The following is an 11,456-nucleotide window of genomic DNA, read 5'->3' as shown; positions in this document are numbered from 1 at the left end:
TGACAATATAAACAGTGAAAAAATAAATGTGCCATAGATTCATCATACGAGCCACAGAAATCACTAGAGTAATATCAGTTTATATATAATGTATAATATATACACTATAGTAATATATACATATCAAGTTTAAATCTTTCTGTTTTGTCTGCTGGATATATTTTGTGTATAAGTTTGAAAGATACTTCCTTGATCTTATTGATTAGACAGAATTTATTACTGATCAGCCACATTTTTTTTCCATTCCACATCTCTATAAAGAGATTAAAAAAAAAGAAATTAGCAGAAGGAACATTTAAATTTACCAGAAGATTTCTAATATATTTATTTGTAAATTTGTTAATTGTGATATCAACATTTCCCAGAAAAATATTGTTGATAGATCAGATTTAGAGCCAAAAAGAAGCTTAAATACATTCCTCGGGATAGAATTAAAGATTATATTCTGTTGGAGTGACTGTTGGACCAAATTTATGAATAAATTCTCCATAAAGTAATAACTGAGCATCAGATGCTCTGTCTGTCCTCCATCTGCACAGAAACCGTGACGTCAGCCTCTGTCAGTCTGCGCATGTCTGCAGTCTTCCCTGACCGGAAGTGGTCCGCTGTCCTGCACAATAAAAGCTCAGAACAATGACTCCTTTCGGCTGTTTCAGGCTGTTTCTGGTTTTCTGATCAGAAGCTGGAGCTCAGAGTTCATGTGTTCAGCCCCGGAGCCAGCAGGGCCAGAACATCCGGGTTCTACTGGCGGGTTGACGGCAGAACACGGAACTGGGCCGGAAGTGGAACTTTATTTGAATGGTTCTGTTTCCGGTGGTGATCGGGGGCGCGCTTCAGAGTGATGCGCAGCGCGTGAAGCCTCACAGCAGAAAGCTCGCAGAAGGAAGCAGGTGAGGCCGGCTCTGTTTGTTTGTTTGTTTGTTTGTTTGTTTGTTTGTTTGTTTGTGGCTGCTCAGCGTCATCGGCCATCCGTCGGAGCGGTGGTGACGTCACCGATCTGGAGTTTTAAGCGGAATGCGCTGATCAGCTGATATTCAATTCAACACAATTCAATTCATCTTTATTTATATAGCGCCAAATACAACAAATGTCATCTCAAGGCACTTAAATAATAAAGTCCAATTCAAGCCAATTGGAATTCAATTCATTGTAATCATAATGATATGGATGCAAAAGATGAACAAACGGGATGAACAAAAACAGATGACGTCATGACATGTTGTAGGCGTGGCCCTCAGACCGGAAGTCATCTGAGCTGATCGATCAGGTTGAGCTGTCTCCTGATTGGTCCTCCTCCAGTCCTCCGTCATTATTCAGCTGCTTAGCAACCGTCTCCAGAAGGGTTCACCGCAGTTATTGATTAGTTATTGGTTAGTTATTGGTTAGTTATTGATTAGTTATTGGTTAGTTATTGGTTAGTTATTGATTAGTTATTGGTTAGTTATTGATTAGTTATTGGTTAGTTATTGGTTAGTTATTGGTTAGTTATTGATTAGTTATTGGTTAGTTATTGATTAGTTATTGGGGGAAATGTTTTCATGTCATCAAAACATTAATTTCCAAGTGAATCTGCTGTTGAACAGATCTGACCGTCTGTATAAGTTTATTGATCAGCTTATTGATCAGTTTATTGATCAGTTTATTGATCAGTTTATTAATCACCATCATCTGTATAAAGATCAGTTTATTGATCAGTTTATTGATCACCATCATCTGTATAAAGATCAGTTTATTGATCACCATCATCTGTATAAAGATCAGTTTATTGATCAGTTTATTGATCACCATCATCTGTATAAAGATCAGTTTATTGATCAGTTTATTGATCACCATCATCTGTATAAAGATCAGTTTATTGATCAGTTTATTGATCACCATCATCTGTATAAAGATCAGTTTATTGATCAGTTTATTGATCAGCTTATTGATCAGTTTATTGATCAGTTTATTGATCAGCTTATTGATCAGCTGTGAAACCTTTGAGGCTTCCCTGTCATCACGTTTGCTCTGTTCCCGCCTCCCCCAGCACAGGTTACCATGGCGCCCCGTGCCCTCCTCTCATTGGTCAGCCTCCTCCTGCTGGGTCCCGCCTCGCCTCAGACGGTTGACCCCGGCGTGCAGAACCTGATCGACAGGAACGCAGACTTCGGCGCCCGGCTGTACCGAGCCGTCGCCAGCCGCACCGATGACAACGTGCTGCTGTCTCCGTTCACGCTGTCCGCCGGACTCCTCGCCATGCTGAGCGCCACAGACGGGCCCACCCAGGACGAGCTGCTGCAAGGCCTCACCCTGAGCGGACTGGACCCCCAGGACCTGCCAGGTGGGTCAGGGGTCAGGAGCGTGAGGTCAGAGGTCACCGGTCAGAGGTCAGGCTTTTCACCGCTGGTTTGTCTCTCAGATCTGTTTCAGACCCTGAGGAGCGCCGTCCTTCAGGCGGACGCCGTCAGGAACCTGCAGCAGGGCGTGGCCATCTTTCCCGATCAGAGCGTCCAGGTGTCGGCGCCCTACCTGGACCTGGTCCAGACGAAGTTCGGGGGAACGCTTCAGACTTTGTCGTACGCCACGCCGTTCGGAGCCGCCGACGCCATCAACCGCTGGGCCCAGGAGCAGACCGGAGACCGGGTCCAGGACCTGACACCGACCCTGGACCCTCAGACCCAGCTGCTGATCGCCACCGCCGCCTCCTATCAGAGTGAGTCAGCGTGCTGGGGACGGGGCTACAGACAGCTGACCAATCCCAGTCCTCAGGTGTCTGAGGTCGGGGGACATTTCTAACTCCAGCGGTGGGACGTGACGCCGCTCGCCGTGGAAACGTTTCCAGGTGCAGGCTTGTCCCGTCCTCCTTTTAAATAAAGTTTCTGTGTTTCAGGCCGGTTCGACCCCCCCTTCAACTCCTCGTCCACTCAGGACGAGCGCTTCTACGTGGACGCGTATCGCGTTGCCATGGTTCCCATGATGTTCCGGGCCGATAAGTTCTTCCTGGCGTACGACAGCTCGCTGAAGGCCGGCGTGCTGCGGCTGCCGATGGCCGACGGGGCGGCCATGTTGGCGGTGCTGCCCGATGAAGGCGTGGACGTGACCGCCGTGGAGGAGGAAGTGACATCAGAGAAGATCCGGAGCTGGATTGGACGGCTGAAGAAGACGTGAGAAACATCTTCTCCCCACCGCCCCCTGAATCAGAACACCTGGCTGACCCTTTCTGCTTTTCTGTAAACAGGAAGTTGGAGGTGCAGCTGCCCCGCCTCCTGTTGGAGCGCTCTTACTCCCTGAGGAGCGTCCTTCAGACCCTCGACATCACTCGGGTGTTTCAGGATGATGCTGACAACAGCAAACTGGGCGAACCCAAAGGACTCAAACTCACAGAGGTAAGAGAACGGGAAGCATTTTAAAAAAGGAACAAACTTCAGGCTGTGGTTCTGCGCCTGATGGTCGGGTTCCTTTCTCTGGTTTTCTTTGCCTCAAAGCGTCGCTGGGAACCAAACTCCAGCTTTAGTTCCTCTTTAGTTCCAGCTGGACCAGTCCATCTAAGGGGTTAGGGTTAGGCAGTCCTAGAAACCTGTTTCATGTGTGAGTCAGAGAATCGGTCCAAGCACAGAACCCTGGGGAACTCCATGACTTACTCTGGTGTGTGAGGAAGATTCTTCATTTACAAGAACAAACTGGAATCCAAAATGGAAGGTTTAATAACAGCAACCTTAAAAGTCTGAGGTACATATCCTGTCAACAAAGACAGATTGATCAAATCCAATATGGAAGTATTGATTAATGGGAAAACCTCCTTGAACAGTCTGGTTGGGATTGGGTCTAAAACACAAGTTGATGGTTTAGAAGAGACTATTGCTGTTGTTAGCTCAGAGAGATCAACTGGGCAGAAGCCGTCTAAATACAAATCAGGTTCTAAAGATACTTCTAAAGCTGCTGTACTTGATGATACATCACTGATAATAGTGCGAAGGACTCCATCAATCTTCTCTGATAGAAACAATTTTATTAATAAAGAAGCTCATGAAATCATCCCTGCTGAGAGTTAAAGGAATACCTGGCTCAGCAGAGCTCGGACTCTTAGTCAGACTGGCTACAGTGCTGAAGAGAAACCTGTCTAAAATCTAAAATCAATCATTTAGATTAGTTAATATCAATATTCATCAATGAAAGTTGGTAAGTTGGTGTGCTCCATCTGTGTAGATGAGAAAAGATCCTGGACACACAAACTGGACCTGAAGTTGGTTTTAGAATCATTAATGATTTCTGGAACTTTGTTGTTTACACCTGGTCTGATGTCACTGCGTCCTCTTAAAGTCTTCTTCTTCTTTTGCTGGTCCTCAGGTTTATCAGAAATCTGTCATCTCCGTCGACGAGAGCAGTGATGTCATCGGCGTGGGAGGCGGGGCCACCGTGTTCTCCACGCCGCCTCCGCGGCTCACCTTCAACAGACCCTTCGTCTTCATCATCTACCAGCAGAGCACCGGCAGCCTCCTGTTCATGGGCCGAGTCCGGGACCCCACCCAGAAATAAGCTCCGCCCACCCAGAAATAACCCGACAAGCTCCACCCACCCAGAAATAACTCCACCCGCCTCAGATATAACAGACCAGGACAAGCTCCACCCGACCAGGACAAGCTCCACCCGACAAGGACAAGCTCCACCCGCCTCTCTAATCTTACCTCACTTGTCAGATTAACACACCTGAACACCATAATGGAAACAGGTTGTTTCTTTTTGTCCCTTAGCAGCCGTAGGACCCTTCAGAGACCCGAGACCTAAAACTCTGAATAATAACACATTATGGAGGCCTTAGACTACCATATAACACAAAATAAACAAGTTCTCTGATAATAAATGCTACTAAACTGCATTCATTTAAGCTTGCGTAAATGTTGCTGTTTATTTACTTTGACACTTAGGACAGAAAAGTCAAATCAATTAAAAAAATTTACTGTGAAATCAAAATAAAATAAAGAAATACACAATTTGGAAGGAATAAAAAGATCAATACGATGTAAAGGAAAATAATACAGAAATAAACAAGATGATAAAATACAAGTCAAATAAAAGTAATATAGAAACATCAAGTGAATGCAGTTTAAAATAAAGCAGAAAAAGTATTTCTTTCACATTTTGCTTGATTGTTTTTGCATAACTTTATTTATTATCATATAAACTATTAACGTTATCATATATGTTTGTCTTTATTTTGGGTGATGGTAATTTTTATCTTCCTGTTAGCACTGAGCTAATTTTAGCATAATGTTAAAGTCATTCTGTAAATATTCGGGTTGAGATGGAAGCTCAGCCGTCTGCTGAAAGTTGGATTAGGGTTAACCCTAACCCAGTCAGTGACTGTTGGACTGAAGCCGCTCACAGTTCTGATGTCAGGCTTTAATCACCTGAACACAGTTCTGATGTCAGGCTTTAATCACCTGAACACAGTTCTGATGTCAGGCTTTAATCACCTGAACACAGTTCTGATGTCAGGCTTTAATCACCTGACCACAGGAACTCTGATGATCGATTCATCTCTGGAAAAGCAAAGTCGTTGAAGTGCATGTGTTGCTCCAGTTCAGATGTTCGTGCTCGACTTCCTCCACGAGGCCAACACCTGCAGCACCTCTTCTTTGTGTTTAATTAGCAACGTTAGCATCACCGTGTCAGCCGGCCGTGGCTTATTGGGTCGTCTGTGTTCACGTTACAAAGCTACGGTACATTACTGTACGGTACCTTACCGTGCGGTACCTTACCCTACGGTACATTACCGTACGGCACCTTACCCTGCGGTACCTTACCCTGCGGTACCTTACCCTGCGGTACCTTACCGTACGGTACCGTACCCTACGGTACCTTACCCTACGGTACCTTACCTTACTGTACGGTACCTTACCCTACGGTACCTTACCCTACGGTACCTTACTGTACGGTACCTTACCCTACGGTACCTTACCCTACAGTACCTTACTGTACAGTACCTTACCCTACGGTACCTTACCCTGCAGTACCTTACCCTGCGGTACCTTACCCTACGGTACCTTACCGTGCGGTACCTTACCGTGCGGTACCTTACCCTACGGTACATTACTGTACGGTACCTTACCGTGCGGTACCTTACCCTACGGTACCTTACCCTACGGTACCTTACTGTACGGTACCTTACCCTGCGGTACCTTACCCTGCGGTACCTTACCCTACGGTACCTTACCCTGCGGTACCTTACCCTGCGGTACCTTACCCTACGGTACCTTACTGTACGGTACCTTACCCTACGGTACCTTACCCTGCGGTACCTTACCCTGCGGTACCTTACCCTACGGTACCTTACCGTGCGGTACCTTACCGTGCGGTACCTTACCCTACGGTACATTACTGTACGGTACCTTACCGTGCGGTACCTTACCCTACGGTACCTTACCGTAGCTTTGGCCGTCTCTAAGAGCATCAAACTGTAAAAGCTCAAAGAAAAAAAGTGATTCTGATTGTTCTGGATTCATTTAAAAAGCAGAAGATGAAGTTCTGGGCTGATTGATTCACCATCAACCCTAAACTGAACTAAGTATTTAGAGCTAATTAGCATGACAGCATGATAGCATATGTAAGCACCTGTAAGCACCTGTACTGATGTGAAACATTCGATATTAAACTCACAGTCTCAGTACTTTGGTTCTGTTTGTCTGGTTCTTTCAACCCCATCTGTTCCACCCCCCATCCACCCATCCTCCCCCATCCACCCCCTCATCCATCCACCCCCCCATCCACCCCCCACCCACCCATCCTCCCTCCTACCCTATTTTCAGATTGTCTACACACGTTATAATTTCCAGCAGAAATGATATAAAAGCTGTTTAGTTCAGAGGTTTATTCTTTTTATGCTCTCATTGAACTCACCTGTGTTACCTGCTGTGACATCACCGTTTATCCAACCAATTACATGCCGGCAGCTGAAAGCTCTGACCAACAAGAACACACCAACAATCTTCGTGTGTGGAGTTTACTGAGCCAATCAGGTGAAGATGAGATCATTCGAATACACAGTGGTCTGTCAATACAAATGGAACTCAGACTGCTGTCTCTGTTTGTAAGGAAGAGATGATGCCGTGTTGCATTCTGGGTAATGTCCTTAAGCTGAATGGAAACCGCTCCCAGACAGCTGATTGTCAGATGACCTGGTGTAGGAATGGCGACATTGTCATTCTCAGTCTCGTCCCGACTGTAGGCTGAAGGAGCTTGACTTCCTGTTTCTGACAAACACAGAAGAAGAACATGAATTAATCGAACTAAAGATGGACCCTAACCAGACCAGGATCAGGTCTGACCCCCTAACCCTAACCAGACCAGGATCAGGTCTGACCCACTAACCCTAACCTGACCCCCTAACCCTAACCCGACCCCCTAACCTTAAACTTACCCCCTAACCTGACCCCCTAAACTGACCCCCTAACCCTAACCCGACCCCCTAACCTTAAACTGACCCCCTAACCTGACCCCCTAACCCTAAACTGACCCCCTAACCCTAACCCGACCCCCTAACCTTAAACTGACCCCCTAACCTGACCCCCTAACCCTAAACTGACCCCCTAACCTGACCCCCTAACCCTAAACTGACACCCTAACCCTAACCCCAACCCTAACCCTAACCCTGACCCCTAACCCTAACCTGACACCCTAACCCTAACCTGACCCCCTAACCCTAACATGACACCCTAACCCCAACCCCAACCCTAACCCTAACCTGACCCCCTAACCCTAAACTGACCCCCTAACCTGACCACCTAACCCTAACCTGACCCCCTAACCCTAACCTGACCCCCTAACCCTAAACTGATCCCCTAACCCTAACCTGACCCCCTAACCCTAACATGACACACTAACCCTAACCCCAACCCTAACCCTAACCCTGACCCCTTAACCCTAAACTGACCCCCTAAACTGACCCCCTAACCCTAACCTGACCCCCTAACCTGACCACCTAACCCTAGCCTGACACCCTAACCCTAACCTGACCCCCTAACCCTGGTAACTGGTCTTACAACTGGTCTTAGTCTGACTGGTCCTACTGGTCTGATTGGTCTTAGTCTGACTGGTCCCACTGGTCTGATAGGTCTTAGTCTGACTGGTCCCACTGGTCTGATTGGTCTTAGTCTGACTGGTCCCACTGGTCTGATTGGTCTTAGACTGACTGGTCCCACTGGTCTGATTGGTCTTAGACTGACTGGTCCCACTGGTCTGATTGGTCTTAGACTGACTGGTACAACTGGTCTTAGTCTGACTGGTCTGACTGGACTTTGGTTGTAAAGACCCTAAAAACCACATGAAATTAAACTTTGGGGTTCCACCATCAGCCTGAACTCACATCAACAGCTTCCTGGATTGACCGTCCTTCATCCCGCTCCCACGGTCTGTTGTTTTACTGCGCTGGTCCAATGTACTGGTTCTGTGGTCTCTCTGGTCCAATGTACTGGTTCTGTCCAATGTATTTTTTCTGTGGTCTCTCTGGTCCAATGTACTGGCTCGGTGGTCTCTCTGGTCCAATGTACTGGCTCGGTGGTCTCTCTGGTCCAATGTACTGGTTCTGTGGTCTCTCTGGTCCAAGGTACTGGCTCGGTGGTCTCTCTGGTCCAAGGTACTGGCTCGGTGGTCTCTCTGGTCCAATGTACTGGTTCTGTGGTCTCTCTGGTCCAATGTACTGGCTCGGTGGTCCAGGACACTGGCCCGGTCCAGGAAGCTGGTTGTGTTGCTGCGGATGAGGACCGGCACGGTGGAGGTGGACTGCGTCGTCATGGTGAAGTGGGCAGTTCTCGCTGAGTCATCTGTGAGAAACAGGAAGTGATGTCAGAGCAGAGGCAAACGCAGTGAGACTTCCCTGAGCGTCAGGTGTGCAGCTACCTTTGCTGGCCAGCATGGAGGACTTCCCGGGCCCAGAGGAACTGCTCACATCTTTGACCTTCCTGAAACATCAAGAACACGTAAACAAAGATCATCAGATTAACTCGACTGGAACCAGAACAGAACCCTAAAACCTGGAATGTATGTCATTCCCAAACAGCCTGGAGCTCTCTGGAGTTTACAACCAGCAGATCCAAATCCAAATCATCATCATTGAGCGTAAATGGAGGAAAGTAAACTCCCTGAGGACCTTCTTGCCTTCCAGTCTTTGCTTTCCACTTTCTCCTCCTCTCTCTCTTCTGCTAAAGCTGCCTTCTTCTGGAACAAATTTCAAACTTCTGCTTCCAACCCAGAAAAAACTCAAACTTTCTCCTCCCTCCTCCCTGACGATTTCGCCAACTTCTTTGACAAGAAGGTTAACGATATCCGATCTTCCTTCCCCCCCAGCTGTCCACACCACCCACACCTGTTGCTCTCCCACCCCTCCCTCTCTACCTCCCTCTCTGCCCCACTTCTCTCCCCACTCTTGCCCCACCTGATCTTCTTCCATACCTGCCCCACCTCATTAACACATCTTTGACATCAGGCTCTTTTCCTTCTGCTTTCAGGACTGCCAGAGTCACTCCTCTTCTAAAGAAACCAGCTCTTGACCCGTGCCGTCTTTAAACATCTGCCCTCTTACCTCCACCAGAACAACCTCTTGGACCCCCACCAGTCCGGGTTCAAGGTGGGCCGCTCACCTGAGACGGCCCTCCCAGCAGTAACTGAGTCCCTCCAAACTGCTGGAGCTAACTCTCTCTACTCTGTCCTGGTTCTCCTGGACCCTAACCCTAACCCTGGACCTGGTTCTCCTGGACCCTAACCCTAACCCTGGACCTGGTTCTCCTGGACCCTAACCCTAACCCTGGACCTGGTTCAGGTGGCCGCAGGCTGCAAACCATCTCTGCAGGAAACACTGCCCAGATCCGCCCTCTGAGGACATCACCTGTTTCCTCCCAGATCCTTACGCACTGATTTGTTTCCTAAACTGTCTTTGTTTCCTAAATTGTCTTTGTTTCCTAAATTGTCTTTGTTTCCTAAACTGTCTTTGTTTCCTAAATTGTCCTCCCATGTGTCTCGGTACCTAACTTACCACACTTACTCTAGCACTAGTTAAGATCTTAGCTGTTTGGTTTTGGAAGGAAATGCACTCATGATTTCTTGTGACCTGAAGTTCTTTTGCCTACTAAAGACCAAGTCCGGAACCTCGGCGTGCTGATAGACTCAGACCTGACCTTCAACAATCATATCAAATCAGTCACCAAATCAGCCTTTTATCAACTTAAGAACATATCCAGAATGAAGGGTTTCATGTCCCAAACAGATCAGGAGAAGCTGATTCATGCTTTCATCTCCAGCAGACTTGACTACTGTAACGGTCTTCTGACTGGACTCCCCCAAAAGAGTCTCAAACAGCTGCAGCTCATTCAGAACGCTGCAGCCCGAGTTTTAACCAGAACAAAGAGATCACATCACATCACCCCAGTTCTCAGGTCTTTACATTGGCTCCCGGTCAGATACAGAATAGATTTTAAAGTTCTGCTGCTCGTCTACAAATCACGGAATGGTTTAGGTCCAGAATACATGAATGACATGCTAGCAGAGTATAAACCCAGCAGAGCTCTGAGATCTGCTGACTCAGGTCAGATAGTGGAGCCCAGAGTTCAAACTAGACACGGTGAAGCAGCTTTTAGCTGTTATGCTGCACACAACTGGAACAAACTACCAGCAGAACTGAAATCAGCCCCAACTGTGAGCACTTTTAAATCCAGGTTAAAAACACTTCTCTTTCGGTGTGCTTATGGTTGAGTTTATATTTTTCTTTTTCCTTTTTCTTGTAAGTCTGCAGAATGACCGTAATGTGATGTAATGTAATCGGAGAATCAAACAGGTGAACCCTCCTCTGAGGCTTTGTTAACCTGGAGGAGATTAGGAGTTCTTACAAAGGTCTGTCTGGGTTCACAGGTCTGGAGGCGGTCGGCTGACTGCTCAGGGACCGACTCCGGGACAGTTTCGCCTTCCTCGTGTCTTTACCTGCACAGAAAGGACACCTCACCATCACCGCCATCATCAACACTCTGGTCACATCCTGATATGAGCGTCGCTTTCTTACCGGAGGCCGGGGCCGCTGCAGACGAGGACACGGACATGGACTTGGTGGCAGACAGACTCGTCTTACTGTCCCTTCCTGTGGGAGAAAGGAGTTCAACTGAAGGTCCAAACGTCTCCTCTGACTAATTCAACAAGAACATTTTCAGCTCACGTTTTCTCTCCATCTGTTTGTCACAGTTGGGCTTTTCCTCACTCTGCTGGCGCTCCAGCTGTTCCTGACAACACAACAGAGGCCGTTAAAACGAGGCGGACCGGGTCGTGGTGACGATCAGCACCAGGTTCTGACTCACCATCTCCAGCAGCAGGGTCTCCTCCTTCTCCTTCTTCTGATCCAGGAGGTCCCTCTCCTGCCTCTTGTGGAACTACAGACACAGAAAACATCAAGGTGTGGCAGCACAGAAGGGAAGCCAACAAATTCATGTATTCACTGA

The 11,456-nt window shown here is 47.5% G+C and overlaps 2 protein-coding genes across 5 annotated transcripts in view; one reads left to right on the top strand and one right to left on the bottom strand.

The window, feature by feature from the left end:
* The first annotated feature begins 791 nt into the window (after window positions 1–791).
* On the top strand, window positions 792–6,646 carry serpina10a (serpin peptidase inhibitor, clade A (alpha-1 antiproteinase, antitrypsin), member 10a). 2 transcript variants are annotated; one of them, XM_075458904.1, is made up of 6 exons: window positions 792–890; window positions 2,027–2,320; window positions 2,399–2,692; window positions 2,870–3,143; window positions 3,218–3,365; window positions 4,327–6,646. In XM_075458904.1, exons 2-6 carry the CDS (start codon window positions 2,038–2,040, stop codon window positions 4,513–4,515), a joined length of 1,188 nt encoding a protein of 395 aa, XP_075315019.1. In that variant the 5' UTR covers window positions 792–890; window positions 2,027–2,037; the 3' UTR covers window positions 4,516–6,646. The 2 variants fall into 2 exon arrangements, with proteins under 2 accessions (XP_075315019.1, XP_075315020.1); XM_075458905.1 differs by having other exon boundaries at window positions 799–890; window positions 2,032–2,320.
* Window positions 6,647–6,780: 134 nt separating this feature from the next.
* Window positions 6,781–11,456, bottom strand: part of ppp4r4 (protein phosphatase 4, regulatory subunit 4) — a 61,515-nt gene continuing 56,839 nt past the window's right edge. The window contains exons 19-25 of one of the 3 annotated variants that reach the window (XM_075459480.1): window positions 11,316–11,387; window positions 11,177–11,240; window positions 11,027–11,101; window positions 10,857–10,947; window positions 8,875–8,936; window positions 8,342–8,798; window positions 6,781–7,229 (exon numbers count right to left, since the gene is read on the bottom strand). In XM_075459480.1, the coding sequence (XP_075315595.1) occupies window positions 7,184–7,229; window positions 8,342–8,798; window positions 8,875–8,936; window positions 10,857–10,947; window positions 11,027–11,101; window positions 11,177–11,240; window positions 11,316–11,387 (867 nt within the window). In that variant the 3' untranslated portion in view covers window positions 6,781–7,183. The remainder of the gene's footprint in view (window positions 7,230–8,341; window positions 8,799–8,874; window positions 8,937–10,856; window positions 10,948–11,026; window positions 11,102–11,176; window positions 11,241–11,315; window positions 11,388–11,456) is intronic. The other 2 variants (XM_075459482.1, XM_075459481.1) reach the window with 2 other exon arrangements.

The sequence above is a fragment of the Odontesthes bonariensis genome, chromosome 24 (assembly GCF_027942865.1).
Source record: "Odontesthes bonariensis isolate fOdoBon6 chromosome 24, fOdoBon6.hap1, whole genome shotgun sequence".
Classification (NCBI taxonomy): Eukaryota; Metazoa; Chordata; class Actinopteri; order Atheriniformes; family Atherinopsidae; genus Odontesthes; species Odontesthes bonariensis.
The sequence above is the reverse complement of the archived record's forward strand: the minus strand, read 5'-3'. Positions and strand labels throughout refer to the sequence as shown.